General features: G+C 36.1%; 3 protein-coding genes across 7 annotated transcripts in view; 1 reads left to right on the top strand and 2 right to left on the bottom strand.

Annotated features, from left to right (window-relative positions):
• Nucleotides 1-350: 350 nt before the first annotated feature.
• Nucleotides 351-5,050, bottom strand: LOC129793192 (5-oxoprolinase). The gene is made up of 5 exons (XM_055832999.1): nt 4,805-5,050; nt 4,270-4,723; nt 3,645-4,184; nt 894-3,431; nt 351-839 (listed from the first exon to the last, which is right to left on the bottom strand). Exons 2-5 carry the CDS (start codon nt 4,709-4,711, stop codon nt 484-486), a joined length of 3,876 nt encoding a protein of 1,291 aa, XP_055688974.1. The 5' UTR covers nt 4,712-4,723; nt 4,805-5,050; the 3' UTR covers nt 351-483.
• A 1,952-nt stretch (nt 5,051-7,002) lies between these two features.
• The window catches only part of LOC129793195 (D-2-hydroxyglutarate dehydrogenase, mitochondrial), a 13,397-nt gene continuing 1,047 nt past the window's right edge, over nt 7,003-19,352 (bottom strand). Inside the window, exons 1-6 of one of the 4 annotated variants that reach the window (XM_055833013.1) lie at nt 15,294-15,507; nt 9,076-9,209; nt 8,024-8,732; nt 7,675-7,961; nt 7,445-7,610; nt 7,003-7,362 (exon numbers count right to left, since the gene is read on the bottom strand). In XM_055833013.1, coding sequence (XP_055688988.1) covers nt 7,103-7,362; nt 7,445-7,610; nt 7,675-7,961; nt 8,024-8,732; nt 9,076-9,174 — 1,521 coding nt within the window. In that variant the 5' untranslated portion in view covers nt 9,175-9,209; nt 15,294-15,507 and the 3' untranslated portion in view covers nt 7,003-7,102. Of the gene's footprint in view, nt 7,363-7,444; nt 7,611-7,674; nt 7,962-8,023; nt 8,733-9,075; nt 9,210-14,050; nt 15,011-15,293; nt 15,508-19,352 lie in introns of those variants that run through there. The other 3 variants (XM_055833021.1, XM_055833029.1, XM_055833037.1) reach the window with 3 other exon arrangements.
• The window catches only part of LOC129793179 (polyhomeotic-proximal chromatin protein), a 25,873-nt gene continuing 19,439 nt past the window's right edge, over nt 12,919-19,352 (top strand). Inside the window, exon 1 of one of the 2 annotated variants that reach the window (XM_055832985.1) lies at nt 12,919-13,109. Coding sequence is in view for 1 of the 2 variants with exons in the window: in XM_055832977.1 (XP_055688952.1) it covers nt 19,087-19,121 (35 nt within the window). In the remaining variant the exon portion in view is untranslated. Of the gene's footprint in view, nt 13,110-18,664; nt 19,122-19,352 lie in introns of those variants that run through there. The other variant, XM_055832977.1, reaches the window with a different exon arrangement.

Here is a 19,352-nt window from a genome sequence, read left to right as displayed (position 1 = left end):
CATCAAAAACATTCCAAATTCAAAATAATTCTTTTAACTATAATTTTTGGAAAATTGCTTTATAAATTTTGTTTTAATTAATTTTATTATTTATCTTTTGATCCCAAAACTGGTTGCTTTGATTCTATTTCACCATTTTAATTTTACGGACAATTTTTCCATTGAATTGAAAAAGTGGCGCCATGTTCACTTTTATATTATTCGTTTTTCAACGAATTTTTAAAGGTTTCGTTAGTTTTGAAGGTTCTTCCCCTTCTTGAGTTTTCCGCATTCTGTTCAAAGAAATGAAGCAATTTCAAGTCCAAACTAGAAAATTTAAAGTCCTTCGAGCATAAAACATGGCAAACATATTTTTTCTGGTAAGCTTTTTTTTTGTTTTATTGAAAAACCCATAAACAAGATAACAAAAAAGAATTCTCATCTACTGAACCTAATATCTAAGCTGCGCAAGATCTGGCCAATCCGTCCAGGCTGAACATAACCTTAAACAGACTCCTGTGCTTTCCTGTATTCATAAACACTTCCTTTTTCCATGAAAAATTGTTTCTGTTCCTTATGATCTGATGGGTTGGCATTGCCCTCAGACGGAGATCCATATCCACCACCTCCTGGAGTCTTCATGCTAAACATATCTCCTGCTTCCACATCAATTGCAGTTTTCCCGCCCAAATTAATGATCCTTCCGTCTTTCTTTATGAGCAAATTCAATCCTGGTTTCCCATTGCTTCCGCCTGCCATTCCGTACGGTTCTAGCACACGACGTTCAGTCAAAACGGATAACGTCATAGGCTTCCGGAAAAGAAGTTCCCTCTGAATGCCTTCACCGCCATTGAATTTTCCTAAAATGAAGATAAATTAGATACTGGAAGATTTTATGTCTGAGACAAACTCACCTCTTCCACCAGACTGATCAGTACGTAGGCAGAATTTATTGAGTACGATCGGATATCTCAGTTCCATTATTTCCGGATCAGTAATCCTGGTGTTGGTCATATGCGTGTGTACACCACCAGTTCCATGCCATGTTGGTCCAGCTCCACTCCCTCCTGCAACAGTTTCGTAATATCCGAATGTTTCATCACCCATTGTGATGTTATTCATACATCCTTGTGAGGCAGCACACACCCTGAAAGCCCTGAGGATGGTATCAACAATCCGCTGAGATGTGAGAACATTTCCACCCACAACTGCAGCTCCCTCGGATGGATCCAGTATTGAATTTTTCGGTACAATCACACGAATTGGTGCTAAACATCCCTGATTGAGTGGTACATCATGTCCTACCATGCAGCGTAGGCAGTAGATCAGAGCTGAGAATGTTATAGCACGTGGGGCATTGCAGTTCCCAATTACTTCTGGTCCTGACCCAGTAAAATCACAAACAGCAGTTCCCTCATTCTCATTGATTGTTATTCGTAGCTTAATCGGCGTTCCATCATCCATGCGTTCTTCTGCTTCGAGAACTTCTCCATGTTGTGTCTTCTTGGCTATTTCTTTTAGCATATCACTTACTGCTAATTCCGCATTTGCCTGAATGAAGTTCATGTAGGCCTGAACAACACTCAATCCGTAGATATCAATGAGTTCACCCACAAGTTGAATCCCTTTGTGATTTGCAGCTATTTGTGCTTTGAGATCCGATAGATTATCGCTCAGGTTGCGTGTCCCGCAGGCACCAGGTGCATCAGTTGGTGTTGTGAGACGTTTAACGATTGCTTCCTCTTGGAAGACGTTATTTTCAACAATGAGGAATGATTTGAAGGCTGCACCTTCCTCTGAAAGGCTCTTTGAATGCGGTGGCATTGATCCCGGGGTGATGCCACCAATATCAGCATGATGCCCACGGGAAGCAACAAAGAAGACAGGACGTGGGACGCCATTGCGGAATACCGGAGTAATCACGGTTAAATCGGGTAAATGCGAACCACCAGCTTGGGGGTGATTTGACAGGATCACATCGCCTTTTTTCAGCGTCTCCCCGCGTACTTTTAACTGATACTGCACAGTTTCCTGCATAGCTCCCAAGTGTACGGGAATATGTGGAGCGTTGCTAACTAAACCACCATCAGGCCCAAAGAGGGCGCATGAAAAATCAAGCCTTTCCTTGATATTCGTAGATATTGATGTCCGCTGCAGAACACGTCCCATTTGTTCAGCAATCGACATGAAACGATGACTGAAGATACTCAACTGTACTGCATCCAGTTTTTCATAGATAGGTCGCTTTTCTCCGGTTTCTATGTAAATTACCAGATCTCCCTTCTTGGTCATTTCAACACGACAATCTGGTTCCACGAGTATTGTTGACAAATCATCTATGAGTACTGCTGGTCCAGCAATAACATCTCCCGCCAGGAGTTTTGAGCACAAGTACACTGGAGTCTTTCTCGTACCACCTTCAAAGTAGATCGATGTGTATTCCTCCATTTCCGGTACCATTCCAATGGCTGATGAAATATCCTTCTCCTCAGGAGCAAAAGTCTTCCCGAGGGCTCTTACACGAATATCATCGATAATTATTTTTCTTCCACTAATAACAAAACCAAATTCGGTTTTGTACCGTTCAAGGAAGGCTTCATGGAAGTTTCCGTATTTCTGAATAAGGACATTTTCTCCATGGCTGGTTTTTCTTGGGGAGCACATGAGGGCACAGTCGGTACCATCGTATCTCATATGGAGGTAGGGTTCAAGGACGATCTGATCGCTTTTGAAGCCTTGTCCTTCCAGTTTCGCTGTACATTTTTGGCACAAAACATCCAAACGTTGAGTTAGGAAGTCAGCAGTACTGCTGCTGTATTCAACACCACATGGTTCCTGAGCTTCATGCACAACATCAGCAAGAAGCATCCCATAGGCAGACAGGATTCCAGCATATTTATGCACCAGGACTTTCGTCATTCCTAGTTCACGTGCAATACTGCATGCATGTTGCCCACCTGCTCCTCCGAAGCAACTTAAAACATGTGCTGATGTATCATATCCACGAGCCTGAGTTAGTGCCCTTATTGGACGACACATAGATTCATTTGCAACCCTTATGAAACCCATTGCAACTTCCTCAACGGACAACTCATCAGTTCTCCCTTCGGATTCCCGCAAGTACTGATTAATTTGCACAGTAAGCTCCTTGAACTTCCTTTCCGATGCAGAGTAGTCCAGTTTCTCATTTTCATTCGGTCCAAAGATTTTGGGAAAATATTCCGGTAGGAGACGTCCGAGAATTAAATTGGCATCTGTAACAGTTAGTGGTCCACCTTTCTTGTAGCAGGCTGGCCCTGGATTAGCACCAGCTGATTCGGGTCCAACAACAAATAAACCCGAACGGAAGAAGAGCATTGAACCACCACCAGCTGCTACTGTATTAATGTCCAGTTGAGGTGCTTGAATTGATACACCGGCTGTTGTTGATTCAACGACGTGCTCGTATTTTCCTAAAGGAAATGAAAAACAAAATTAAATGCACGATCTTTGAGCATTATGAATTCTTAAGACTACAAGGTTGTTTACACAACGTCTGATAACGTGGTTGGTGGAACCTTGCTAAGACACGTTCACAAATGTTGCTGTTTTAATGATTTTCAAGTGTGGGTTAAGGTTTTTGAGGTCTTAAGGCCGATGTTTAATGAAGATTTAATGCTTCTTACCGGAGGCAAGGCGAGAGACATCAGTTGATGTACCACCCATGTCAAAACCGATTAATGGAGCTGTAGTTTCCCGACATCCTGTTACACCGTAGCCAACAACTCCTCCTGCTGGTCCACTAAGAATTGCTCTGGCTGCGCGGAAGTTCTCCATCTTCGTTAGCCCACCGTCGCTTTGCATAAAGAGGACATCAATGTCTTTGAGCTCATCCTTAAATCCAGCTTTGAAGTTTGACAAATAACGCTTAACATGCGGTGTCAAGTAGGCTTCAGCACAGGCTGTATAGCCTCTTGGGACAATACGACACATAGCCATTGATTCATGGGATAGAATGATATTCTTAAATCCCAATTCTTTTGCAATGCAACCAATTTGCACTTCATGCTGCGGATAGGCGTAGCTATGCGTGAGAACAATGGCTAATGATGTTATTCCCAAGTCCAAAACACTCTTCAGAGATTCTCTAACGGTTGGCGTGTCTACTTTTCGCATTTCGAGATATTTCGCTCCCGAAACACCAACGACTCGTTCCCAGTTTTGACCTAAAAATAAGTATATAGCTTGTTTGTAGAAAAAAGCATTCACATTCTATAGATTACATTTCTATATGTAAGTATATAGCATTACTCAATTGGCACTTGTCGGGTTGCTCGGGAATGACTTTACAATCCACTTCAATTACTATCTCATACAAATTCGAGGGTTTTCTGATGTCCAACGCAAAGATACTGGGTCTTGCTTGGTTCCCAATGTGAAGGAGGTCACGGAAACCTTTGTTAACCACCAATGCTACTGGATCACCTTTCCTTTCTAATAGTGCATTCGTGGCTACGGTTGTTCCCATTCGAATTGATGAGATAAATGAGGTATCAACGAGTCCTTCTGCTGTGACCGAACTCGTGCCCACTTCTTCCCGAAGAATCCTCCGTATGGCTTCCCTCGGAGCATCCTTATACCTCTCTGGATCCTCCGAGAGCAATTTCAGTGTCTTCACACGTCCATCTGGACACAGACACAGCACATCCGTAAACGTGCCTCCGCGATCAATGGCAAAAGAATACTTCTTCATTTTCCACCAAAGCTAAAAACGAAATAAAATATTTATTTAATAACATTTTTAAAAATATTTAATAAAACAAATTTTCTTAATAAAAAAATTCACCTAGAGCGAAAATTTCTCCCAAACGCCTTGTTCCACTTTCCAGTGAAAACTGAATGAGATGATATACTTCGCATTTTTATTATTTTATGACCAGACTATCTTATGCGTCGTTGTTTATTGATAAACAGTATCAGTGTGTGTGAAATCTTATGTAATCAGCAACAAGAATTAAATATGTTGATTAACTTTAAATAATATTTGATCGCCTCCGCTACTTTTGTTTTCTCTTTTTCACTTCTCCTTCTTTTTTTTCCACTAATTCCCTTCTCCCAGTCTTGCGCATTCTCTTTTTCTTCATTTCTTGTGGAGCCATCTTTCATTTGGAAATTGAATTACATATTTGTGTTCTACTGACTTGAGTTATGCATATGTTTATGCAGTTTATGCTGCATGTCATGTATATGTTGCATAGGGTTTCATTATGCAAATTGTTTCTATACGATTTGATTTACAAGTTTTCCATTTTCTCTGATTTTTTTTTAAAGCACTATTCTTAAATTTACCTTTTCGAGTTCTTTGGTTCATACGTTGACTTAAACGTTAAACATTCTATTTTCTCGAATTTTAATTAATTTAATATTTTTTCTTTTCAGAGACAGACATGTGTTGAATTAATATTAATTAGACCAAAAAAACGTTCTGAATCAGAGATGTATTCTAAAAGCATCCACAGATTGAATTTCGTAATGAAAAGTTAAAACGTTTCAATGTTTCATGCAGATGCGAAAGGGTTAATCTTGAGATTTTCTATCATTAAATCTTTTAAATAAACAATTCAGTCAAGATTTCGGAATCTTAAAAACTTGACTTCAGAATACAGGCCATCTGATCTAATAACTTGAATTTCCAAAGACTTGAAATAATATACTTTAAAGAAGAAAATTGAAGATTTACGGACTTTGATTTATAAGAAATTCCTAACATTTGAAAAATTCATCAAAACTATTCTGATCCATTTTTAAAAGTTTTTAGGTTTTTCAGAAAAATAAAAAAAAAATTCCATAGGCGCTGATAGTTTTTGTTAGCTCAGCTCAGACTAATGCTAAACTCTATGGTTTTGTAACCATAAAAGATTTAAGATGCAAATCCTTGCTTAGAGCTTCTGTGCTAACAAAAGTTTATGTATTTGTTAAAACTATTTTATTTTATTTTTCTTTTTAGATATTGGAGACACTACGTTTGGATTGGATTCTGATGTGAAATGCAACCTTCCTGTACGATTTTTCTTTAAGTTCTTGTACTACATTGTTGTTAATGAGTTAAGGTTAAAAATTTTAGATGATGGTAACATGAAAATCACGAAGGATTGTGTTAAAATCTTGGCGTTTTTTATGGCGAAAGAAAGAATGGACTATCGGACAGATCACGAACGGATGATGGATCAAGGTAAGACATTAAAGCAGTTCGGGGTAAAACATTGAGATCATCAGTAAATTACGTAAGATTGAGATTATCTTTGGGAAAGAGCATTGCTCAAGATGTTTCATTGAATTTTTATGCTTCGATGAATCCTAAAAAATAGGTACTACAGACTCAGAAAGGATTAATTTTCAATCATACAAAACTTTATGGTAATACCAAAATTATCGATAAAATATATTTTAGCTTTTAGGGTGGTGAATGTTTAAAGGATATTATGGTACAGTCGTTCCCGCTTAATCATCTCTCGGTTAAACTCATCTTACTCAGTAATTTTAATGCGTAAGAAGTGTTTAACCGAGAGATGATGAAACGGGGATGACTGTACCAGCCATCGAATAAAGGAAACTGAAACCGCAATCAGGAGTAATATTTTACTTACCAGCCGTTCAAAGGACCGTACAAAACGCAGTAAATTTTAGAAAAAGATGTATTTTTTCCTAGGGACTGACACTCAGCTATGTTGCCGATGCTGTACCGAAAGGAGATCTAATAAAATTTTCAATTTAAGTTCATTGAATAACTAATACTCACCGAATTTTGATGACCAGAAAACAACGTAAATAGGGTGAGTGAACTATATCAAGTAATTTACTTTTATTTATTATATTTACATGATAGATTTTTTCCTTTGATAAAACTTTGTTTATTTCTACCACATGTTATGTGTTAGTTATTAAATATCCCTATAATGTACAAATGTAGATAGAAAATAAAGAATGCTATTTGGGTCGTTAATAAAAAATTCTACGACAGATAGCGAATTTTTTGCAACTGCGCATGTTTTAAATTTCATTTTTATTAACATAAAAAATAACAATCAAATTTAATAACAAACAAAATAATAACAAATGATTTATATCTTTTACATTTTACATTTTACAATCTTTTCGGCAAGACTTTATATGGATTAAGTATCCCATTTGGATCCAGAAGCGTCTTCATCTGTTGCATCAAATCCAGAGCTTCTGGACCTTTTGAGTATTTCAAGTAGTTCGGCTTTAGGAATCCTATTCCGTGCTCAGCACTTACGCTGCCCTTCAATTTGTGTGTGAATTCATACACGAACGGTTCTACACGTTTGTAAATTTCCTGAGTAAATTCCGGACAACTCACGTTAAGATGCAAATTTGAGTCACCTTTAAAGGAAAGTTTAAAATAAAATACAGAATTAAATTTTTTCATTAAAAATTAATTTTTAATTTTAAAAAATCTCCTTACCAATATGCCCATATCCGCAAACTCGTGTGGCAAGACTCCCAACACGTTCCGTCATAGCTGGAACTATGTCGTAAAACTGCTTCAAAGGCAGGGAAAGATCGTATTTGAAGCAGAAACCATCCATTAGAATCCCAGGCGCAATTCTTTCTCGCAAAAACCAAATATCCTGAAATAATTTTCAGAGAAATTCTAAGTTTGATTGTTTGATTTCTACGTAAAATTGGACTCACTCTCATTTTTTTGGACTCATTTGTTGTAGTTCCATCGAGAACTATGCCAGAATTCATTGAATTATTGAGGAAATTATGTAATTTCTCCTCATCGTGTTCAGCATTACTGCCCGAAGTTTCAATTAGCATGTAAAAAGGATAATCAGCAATAGGTGAAGATTTGTTGAAAGGTTTTGTGCTGCATTTTAGGGATTCGGCATCAATCATTTCACAAGCTGATAGAATCTCTCCGAGTTCTTGTTTAGCTTGTAGGAATGTTTTCATTACATTTTCATAGTTTTCAACGCCTAAAATTGTCATTATCCTAAATACCTTCAATGTTATTCTAAAAGGGAGTCAATTAACTTACCGAGAAAAGCTAAATTGACTGCTTTTGAGGCTGTTGGACAGAAAATTGCGACTTTTGTGATAATTCCGAGCGTTCCTTCGGATCCGATGAAAAGATGTTTCAGATGGTATCCTGTGTTATCCTTCTTGAAATTGCTCATCAGATCCAAAACAGTCCCATCAGCTTTAACCACTTCTACTCCCAATACCGATCCATGCAAGTTTCCGTATCGAAGAAGTCTCAATCCTCCAGCATTTGTGGACACATTCCCGCCAATATGACAGGAACCTTTTGCTCCCAAGTCCAGAGGCATACACAGTCCATTTTCATGTGCCTTCTCATCCAATTGCTCCAAAATACATCCTGATTGGCACACAAGGATACCAGAAACTTGGTCAATTGTCTCAATTTCATTCATATTTTGCGTAGAAAGGATAACTTCGTCGAATACTGGTACAGATCCACCGACTAACCCTGTATTCCCTCCCTGAGGACATACAGCAATCTTGCGACTATTGCAATACTTGAGGATCTCTGAAACTTGTTGCGTTGTTTTAGGTTTGAGAACTACACGACTGTATCCACGTACGCAACCAATGAAGTCAATGTTATGGGGTTCAACATCGACCGGATTAACAATCATACGACCTTTTCCTACAATTCCTTCGAACTTTGATATATCATCTGAGGATAGTTCAGCGTATTGTCCTCGCGTTACCGGATAACGATCCTGCGAAGGCAGAAACGTTTTATAATGCCGATATATTCAATGATTAATTAAAACTTGATTAGTTTTTTTTTCCTTTAAAATAGTTTTTTTTTAATATTTAAAAATAAAAATTAGGATTTTTAATTTCTTTTTACCTTTTAATCATTAATTAAAATTTATTTAAGAAGAATTGTTAACTATTCTGAAAATTAGAAGTTTTAGTGAGGGATTGTTATGAGCTTAGAGATATATAAAGGCTAATAAAATTCTCCTGTAGTCAATTAGAGCCGTCTGATTGTGTCCCTATTCACCCCATTTGACGTGATAATGTTATGAATAAATAAAAAAAACATCTTAATTGTACCTTTGTGAGTTCAGGAACCTTCCGGGCATTGCTGCAGAACTTGCGAATATTTTTCCATGCTTTCCAGTTAAGAAGACGATATGAATTTCCACTCAACATTTTTCTAGCATTAAAAACGTTTTTTTATGTTTTATCTGAAAAATTAAGAAGACGCCATATTTTAAAAATTATTCATTCTTCGCGACTCTTCATATTTATTACGAAGACAGTCTTTCGCGTCATTGCTTGTTTTTTTTTTCTTATGCAAACCATTTTACATTTGCCCAATTGTAAAGACCACGATAGTTTTATTTCTCTTTCACACTTGTTTGATTTTCTATCATACAGACACCGCCATACCATTGGTTAACTCGTGCGATTGCGTATTAAGTGCCGTCATTTCATGCTTATTATTAGTGTTATTGGGTTTTATCTCTCCTCACAATACGCTCAAAGGAGTTTCATATATATATTTTATGTAGCTTTATAGGTATCTTGTGGCAACATAAAGTATGAGTGCAGATGCTGACTCACTCACACTTTGGTATTTTAAATGGAGTTTTTTTTTTAAGAAAACTTGTTCTGTTCTCCTCTATCTCATTTAAAAGACGATAAAAAGAAACGTAAGAAGGTATAATTGATGTTTCCGTGAATTTCTTGTCAAAATATGTTTTCTTATTAGAATCTTACTAATAGCCATAGAAATGTTTTTTTTTTCAGTGTTAATATAAAAAGAAGCACAATGAAGATTATCCATACTATGAGTATGTTTAGTAGTATAATGCTTTTAATAGGGAGTTTCTTTTAACTGCGTGCTAACCCGTTTTTGTATCCCTCACGTAAATTTAATGTAAGATATGATTATTGCTGATAGGACGTAGTAAATGAGAAGACATTAATCAATTACATTTCTGCTAATTATGTATGTTTTTCTTTTGTTATTTTTTAACGCAAAAATATGTAATGAATTGTTATTTTTACCATTTCCATATTTCCTCAAGAAAGAATTATCACAAATTTTTATATTGAATTTTTCTATTTTTTTTTAATATTCAACTTGTTTATCCGATATACAATACATAAAAATATAAGATTTAGCATTTTGTTCAAAGTATCGTGAGTATTTGTTCTAATAGTATCGAATTAAAATATTACCTAAATAATATTACATTTTACCGCCATCTATTGATTACATTGAAAATCAAACTTCTTCAAAGATCGGCATCAATTCATCTTAATCCCGCTCATAGAATGCACAATTCGCTCTCTCTCTCTCTCTTTCTTGCTTTACGATTAATGTATAGGCAATAATGTGATAGTTTATGAGACTCCCTGTGGTCAGAATAAAAGAGAATACGAAAAAGCAAAATGGATCGATTTCGCATCTATACGACAAAAAAATGTCAGAAAAACTATTTCTCATTTCTTCAGTATCTTCGTATTTTCTTTTATTCTTTAACACATGTGGTCCCACCACCATTGCAGTGCATTCTTACAGCTTCGTCAAGTCTTTTATGACTTTTGTAGGTGGTAGCAATGTTTGCGATGGCGGTGACGATGATTTTGATTCTATCAGAGATTTTGATGGCGACGATGACAACGACGGAAGATTTATCTTCGCGCATGTCTTTCTTTTTTTTATCTTTCTTCATAACAAAAGACTTGTAAAACTATCAATAGCGTAATGAAATTCTCTGGACTTGTTAAAAATAATTCGATTCGTGATTATTTAAAAATTCTAAATAATATAATACGTCTACCAACCGTATATTCTAACTTCTAATGGGGATAAAGTCAATTGATAGTTTGATACACGAACATTAATAATTTTTATTAGTTTTCTGTCTTTAACCGACCGGAAAGATAAAGCCGGTCAGAAATCAAATGGCTAAATGTTTCAAATTTAATGTTATGTTAATTAATCCTAATCTTTTGTATGATAGCCCTGTGCTAATAGAGTCACACATGGACTGAGAAATTCCTCAAAATATTTCCAAAGAAGGTAGATCAAAGCCTTGTAGAATATTCTTATAAATAAATTTCCGCCTTTAAACAATTTCTTAAACACTTTTTCTTTATTTCGCTCAAAATTATAAAACTTTGAGCTTTTCTAAAATCCTTATCTGAATTTATTTCCATCCGCAATTTCAAATATCGGAAAAGCGCAATTCGTGTAAAAAAACTAGAGACAAGTGCATATAATGATTTAAGAATGTTTTTAAAAATATATTTTTTTTACAAAAAGTAATTAACAAAAAACATTAGGTACAATTAAAAGAAAAAATTAAAATTCAATCATGAATCGAAAATTTAAGGTATCAGATATTGAAAGAATGGTTGATTGATGACACCTTTCTTATAGTACATCGCTGTTCTCATAAAATAACGATTTATATAAAAATGTAACATAAAAAAAATTAGTAGCTAAAACTTTACTGATAACACTGATAATAAATTTAGTTAGACTTATGATATTCTCTGCTAGTCAAACAATTTACCGAAGAAAGGATTTTGATGTTTAAATTAAACGTAAAATTAAATTAAATCGTTAAAGCTTAACCATACTTCAGCGTCAAAAGACGCTGTTCGTTGTTTTTTCTCACTTGCTCCTTGTCAAATTGTATCGCGCTGTCACTGTCACACAAGAAAGGCGGTTATATAACATAGAAACCGCGTTTCTTGTTTGACAGTGACAGCGCAATACAATTTGACAAGGAGCAAGTGAGAAAAAACAACGAACAGCGTCTTTTGACGCTGTTGCTTGGTTAGGCCTTTAGGATCGTTTCCCAAAAATTTTACTGAATATTGTCAACTAATGTTTGGATAAAAAATAATTAATGATGAAAACATGCTGTTATAGCATCCGTTTTTACGATAGAATTAACCTCTCTTTTAAGAAAACGCGTTGCGTGTCATATACAGTTTCTTTTGAAGCCTCGTGGTTATTTTTAGATTTCCATTTTCGTTGAAAAAATAATTTTAAATGGTCATCATAGGCGGAATCCTGTAATCTTCAATACTCAGAAAACCTTTTTAAAAAATATCATAAATTTCAGATTAAGAAATCCGCTGATTTCGTCATTATTCCTTATTTGAAGAAGTAATAGACAAATAAGATGGGAATTGAACTAAAATGGTTTTATTCAAAGGTAATTAAGACAAAGGATTTGATGATAGTTGTTTCATTCTAGCCTAGGCAATATAGTAATACGGATATATCCTATATGATAGTTAATGAATAATGCATATTGCTAATGGCTGAAGAACGGCTATGCGAATGGAACGGATTTGCGCCTGTAGCGGCCAAAGGTTATAGGTATTCAGAGATCAGCTCCCACTACACCAATTACAAATGTAGTCAAGCCATCATAAATGCTAGAAGGCACCAAGCAGAGGTTAACTATCAAAATGGAGACAAATTCTTTGCCTTTTTATTCATCTTGCGTGGCAAAGTTGGAAATTTTTGGCGCCATAGCAGGGTGCGACTGCTTCTCTCTCCCATAGTTTCTCATTTAACCCGCTGCCAAGTCATAAAATGTATATTTATCTCTCTCATTGCTGCAGTTTTTCTGTATAATCTATCTATTTGACTCTTTCTTCCTTTTGGGTCTTTCTGTATAGGTTATCCGACATATTTTCAAGTATAGCTTTCGCCATATTCACATTTAGTTTCCCCTTCGCATATGAAGAGTATTACCCCCATTTTGTCACAATGGGGTTCCCCTCTCTGGCATACACCATCCAACTAGTATCTCATTGGCCGCTGTGTTGACCAATAGCAAGTCCCTTGGAACACGTCACAGCTGCCTCGTAGCCACTTAGAAAATCTCTGAGATAGTTACCCGTCGGGCCCCGCTGTGTGTGAGTGCTTGAGAGTTGAAGATATCACATTCTGTGCATACTCGATATATAGCTATAGATATATGTGGCAAGAGGTAGTGAGAGAAAAAAGAGCATTGGGATCAGCATTCACGACTTGGTGCAACTTCAATGCTATTTCGAGCTATTTTTTCCACACTCTCCAGTTGTATTCCTTGAGATGTGGTGAGGAAAATGTAAGTTTTGCCAGATTTTTGGTCATTTTCATATAATTTGAAATTTTTGTGTACATCGTTCGTGATTAATGAGTTTGTGAGAAAGTGTGTTCGCCATATTGGTGTATGCGTGTTGAAATATCTGTACCCAAGCAGTTTTCTCTGGCCATGAGCAAAAAAGGTAGCATGAAAATGGTCTAGATTCAGCAAAAATTCACGTAATACTCATTATTTTGGGTTTAACTGCTTGCAATGCACTCCACCATAAATTGGCGAGGTGGGGGCTATATTATGTGGATTTAGCTGGTGAATTTTTGGAGTGGAATGGAAGAAGAGTTTCATGGTTGAGACAGCATAAAACGCACTACACAAGAGTGCTTCGAATGCTTTTGCCGGTGGCCCTATGGACGAGTCCATTTTGTGGCGCTGCCATAGCCAAGGGGTTTCCACACTTTCATACCCATTCGGGTACATCCGAAGGCATAGTCGGGCCAGTATGCGCCGAGAGAAGTCTCATATTCCAATGATGGTGTGTGAGCAAAGTTTTTTCTGTATAGACTTTTTGGATGCAAAGGGTGTAATTAGATGTTCAACAGCGAGACATGTAGCAATGGCGTCAGTTAGAGTGAGTTAGATATATGATAATATTATGAGAAAATTGTTTTTTTTTTCTACTTTCATACTCCAATGAAACCACATTTGTTATTAACTTTGCGTGAAACAACTTATTCCACGATTTCTTATAAGTTCCCCCGCAGTAATAGCAGCTCCATAGTTGTAAATTGTCCAAGGTGAAGGAATGAAAGTGAATTGGATTTGAAAAATATTCCACCAAAAACTCACATTCTCCAAACCTATGCTAGACTCTGTTTACATACATACATATACAACGAACAATAGAATGCACAAGCAACACTGAGAGACGCTGAATAAACAACAAAAAAACTTTTCACATTTCTCACATAAAATTCTCTCTCGAAACTTAAATGGTTTCCGCTTCAAATGGAAGCTGTGAGACAAATATAATATGCAAACACTTTAGATGAGAAAAAATTCGCGACTATTTGATACCAACGGAGCGCAGACGAGTTGGTCCCCTTTAATCTTTCTCTCGAGATATGCCGCGCGCTCTATCAACGTATACACATCAGTATTATATATAGTTTGAAATGGAAAAAGCTCCCGGTTGTGGGTACAAAAGAGATGAAATATCTCATACAGACACATTTATAGATATTCTATAATTTTGGAGCAGTGTGAAGTAAAAAACAGACGCGATAAAAATTAGACGTTTTGAAGTAAAAAAAAAAAAAACAAAATGATGAATCGAGACAATACTTCGTGGGTCGTTTGACGTATCTTACAAAATTCCTTGCAAGTTGGAAGGCATTGTGCAACATGGAATACACTTTCTACATTATACGGAGGGGTAGATGTTAAAGTTGTAGTTTAGGTAAATTCGGGAATAAACCATGAATCTCCGACGGCTTGTATTAAAGCTCTAACTTACGAGACTTGGTAGATTATGTTCTAGATTTAGGAATAAAGTAGAATTTTGAAGAAAATTGTTCTAAATGTTTTTTGTATCATGATTTAAATAAAAATAAGTAATAAAGTCTGTCCGTTTTAATCATACTCATTGATGTAATTTTTTCATTGCTCAAGTATTCTATATCTGGTGTACTATATACACTATCTAAAGTACAATGAACTTAAATAAAATAACAACTTCTTGTGTAATATGAGTAACGTAATAATAGTTGACGGATTGTATGAAATAGGTATTGTAAATTGATATAGGACCAAAACTATAATGTAAAATGTAGATATTTCATGACGTTCCGGTTATACCTTTTATCTTAATCAGGTATTAATTTTAGCTTAGTCTTGGTAGAAATATCATCCCTTAAAATCTTTAAATTTTGTATTGAAATTTCAAGCGAATTTCAAGGGTTTATTAGTCACTGAATAAGGCCCATTATTTTAAAATTCAAGCCCAAAATTTAAGAACTAAAATTGTATCATTTCCAAATATAGAAAACGATTAAATTTTGCTTTTTTTCAGTTCCATTTTGTTTTATGAATCTGTCTAATGATAGAAACATTAAACTTTTCGTGAAAATTAAAACTGATCACATGATTCACATTCTATTTGATAAAGTCAGCGAAAATTTATGAGTAATCAAACGGTTATATGCGTAGTACCTGCAAGAACTTAATCAAAAGTTTCTTAAGGAATGTTACCATAAATGAACCAATTTACACTCTTCTCACATCTATGAGGCACGAAACACTTATTAGCCTTGAAGGCCTTGAACTATAGAAGGAAAAAGTAATGCTCTCTAAAGAAAGTCTGTTGTACGACAGAAAGGTCAGAATTGCAAATGGTCGGCAATATGTGATTATCAAGATACTGCGATGTTTGAGAAAGTGACTACGTGTTTTTTCTTCCTAATACTCATAAATTGGTTGAGTGTGTGAGTGATAATGAACGCCATACCCGCGTTGCAATGAAGACGAATCTGATATGTAATAAGAAATATACTGAGAGAGTGGGTAAATGTTTTCCGTAATGCCATTATAGCGTAAACAGCTGATCATGGTGGCACAGTGACCCAAACAGAAATACATCAATACAAAAATAAACATTCTAAATAAACTTATTGCAATTTAATTACCGACTAAACTATTATTGATTTTTTTGAAGTAATGCTAAAGTAAGTTTTCAATATTTCAATTACGGAAAAGGGTTCTCCTTAGGCAACATCTCTTTTGGTAAATCAGGTGGAAAAGATTATGACGTTCTCACAAAACACATATCTTATATTTATCCAGTTGAATCTAAAAGAAAAGGAAATTACAAAGGAAATTGAAGCCTTTTTGGTTTTTTTGAGGTTAAGATAAAAAAAACAGACTTCTGATATTGTTTACACATATATTATATAGTTGCTGTGAAATCGCGGTCTCGTTCTCTCCTTGACTCCGTGGTAGATTGCTATCTTATTTCATTTCAGTTATTGCATCTCTTTCTGCATCACGTCATTGTGAATATGTTCATTTCACATGACGAATACAAAAAACCCTCTTGAACGACCAAATTTGTACAGAGCATTCTTCAATGGTGTGCATCAGACATGAAGGTGTATCTGTACATTGGTGGTGCGCAGAGGTTGAAATTTACTTGAATTTTAAAGTCAGTACCTACCTATTTAAAACGATCTGCTTTAAAATTGGTTAAATTCAACAAAATCACACTGAATTGATTAAATTAGTTTGATTTTGTACGAATTGATAATTCCACAATATGTATGATTTATAACTACTTAAATCAGCATCAGTATGCACATCAGTTACCTCAGTACGTGATACTGATTACTATTTTTTTTCTTTTTGCTTTAATAGTGGTTAACGGTAGAGAGAGCATACTGATGAGGATAAAATTTGAAATGCAAAAGAAGAGAAATTTAAAAGTGAGAAAAAAATGTATGGAAGTAGCCTCAAACAAAATCAATATTAACTTGAGTCTCTAGCTGAGATACCAGACACAACAGCCGAAATGAGATGGAGACATTTTGAGTTGTTTTGTGTCTCTTTCACACGGTAGTCGAGCAAGAAACTCAAAGCGTGTAGTGGGGGAAATGAAAATTATTGGCCATCCCCACCCTAATGTAAAATAAAGAGGTAGGTGTTGCTAGATGACTATAAAATACTACATATGCGCACTAATGTCACCGAAGAGTGCGCAAGCTCGCCATTCTGTGACACAGTGGTGGGGATTAATGATACTTTTCTATCCACTCTAGCCAACATATATGTATGTATTGGAGAATTATGTATAGGAGAGCCGGAGTTGAATTTCAAAGCGAACCCCATATATATTTTATAGGCATTCATACACGAATCTCAAATATGTCTACCTGGGACGTAATGCTCTCTGTGTTCCCTATGCTGTGAATTCCCTATGCTATGAATTCCCTGGTGCTGTAAAAGGGAAAAAGAGGGGGGATTAGAACCCTTAGGGATTGACGTTGTGAAATATATTTACCCTCCTTCACGTCAAATCTTGGGGGATGGTTAAGAATATTTCATTCTGGGTTTGATGTTCCCACTGCATCCGGTTTTCGTGAACTTCTATGGATTCTTAATGATGGCTTTCCTTCACTGCCACACAGAATTCTCATCACCTTCACACTCTCCCTTGATTTGGGTTAATGCTAGTTCGTAGCATTGACAAACAAACCGCAAAAAAACAAACAAACATGCTTCTAAGTCCAATGATGCAATTATATATGTAGAAAACTATACATCATTTGCATTTTATGCATATGTCACGAGTGTGGGATCTTGGTGGAAAATTTCAAAATGAATTTTCACGTGAGAAAATTTTCTTTCGTATCTGAGATCATCTCGCTGTAGTCATGGGAAATGGATCCAACCCACTTGTCAGTCATATTGGTTACAAAGACGCGATGTGGTTACTACAAAAGGATGGTATGATGGTTGATCCCTCATTAATTTGTCTGGAATGAGTTGTAATGCAGATTGTATCTATAGTGAGAGGTGTACACAGCTAGGGGTATCCAGGGAGTGATGCAAATTTTGTAAAATGGCTGAATCTATTTTAGGGGCATTAGTATTCCCCGTCTGCTGTATGAAACATCCCGCAAAATGTTTAATCTTCCATTCTCTTTGGATGGATTTCAATGCTTGATGAGAAACAGAACAAATATAGTCAACAATGGGTGTGAGTGAGACGGGGAGAGTGTGTTTGATAAAGTATTTCAAGCGATATACTTAGCCGTTTCAATGGACCTACATACAAATTCTGCCTTAACCACTCATCTGAGAGAGCGGCGCGTACCCAACTTGAATAATGTAAACTGGTTCCCTCTGATAGTTCTCTCAAATTGTGTGCGTTGCGTGTTTATTTTTTTTTTGCTTAGGGAAACTTCAACTTTGTATAGCCTGCGTGTTGCGTATAGGTGTGTGTGTGTGAAGAGCATTTTTTATTATTTTACACAAAAATGCCATCCCAACCCAACAACGAAATGGGGGAAGTGAAACAACTATCGTCAGCATGAGAGGAATGCCAAGAGCGTTCCACGAACCGAATATTCGATGTATTTTGTTCTTGATGTGAGAAGGAGGAGAAGAGGAATGGAACAGCGTGAAGGAAAGGAAGAAAAAAAAACAAAATGAGGGTCTGTTCGCTTTGTGTGCCTTTTACTGCGAACGAACATGTAACGTTGAGAGAGTATAATTTATAAGCTAGGGGACCGCCGAACTCTCCGAATCCCCTTGATGGGTAAGCTTATGCTGCTACCCAACAAAAATTAGATGTGAGCGGGAAAGAGAAGGAGTAATGAAATGGAAGCGAGGGGAGACTTGTTTGCCGTGCATGAGACGATGCCAGATGGCACTGACTGGGTACTATGGTGTGAGTAGTGCTCTACGTCAGAGTGGGACCGTTGCCAATTTAACTGCCTAAGAGTGAAGAGTGGCATAAGTGAAATACCAATGGCGGTGCCGCTTGGCTTCGCTTTTTGTTTGGCTGCCTGAAAACCTTCACTGCCCTCTCCATTTTCATTTCATCAGTGCGCAGTTGTGGTTCATACACGTTCATTTGTTTTATTCCACTCTGTGAAAATTTGATAGCCAAGCAAAATAGACTTTCTGCTGCCTTCGCGCTGTAAACTGATTATGGTCGTGTGAATTTTTGCTAAAGTATTCCTCTCTCGGTGCTTACAGTGAACAGGAAGAGACCATCGTCGTACTCTTTTTTTTTGATAACACAGAAAGCAAAAAGAGAAAAATATAGAGATAGTGTGGCTAGATGTGAAAAAAAAATGTGTGCCATATTTATATGGAGAAACTTTTAAAAAGTTTTTAATTTATTTTAAGTTTTCATTCTGAATTTTGTTTTTGTGATTTTCTTTACTGATCCCTGGGAGTATAGTTTCAAACTAAAAGTTTTTTAGTTTAATTATATTTCATTATTATGGAACGAAGAGCATTTCGGTTTTTTACAAAGAGGTATTATTTTTTATTTATTTTCTCCTAACTTGATTTCCATCTCATTCCCTTTTTATTTTTATTATTTTTTTATTTATGGCAATAGTTATGTATGAAAAAATATATAGTATAGAAACCGGTTTTAGAGGATAGTCGAAAAAGAAAAAGGTTGGTTTCATAAATTGCAGTATCATAACGTGGTTGTGTGCGTACAGTGGCGTGCGTTTATTGTGAATGGTGTAGTTTGGTGTG

This window comes from Lutzomyia longipalpis, chromosome 1 (assembly GCF_024334085.1).
Source record: "Lutzomyia longipalpis isolate SR_M1_2022 chromosome 1, ASM2433408v1".
Taxonomy (NCBI): Eukaryota; Metazoa; Arthropoda; class Insecta; order Diptera; family Psychodidae; genus Lutzomyia; species Lutzomyia longipalpis.
This window is presented reverse-complemented; position numbering and strand designations above follow the sequence as displayed.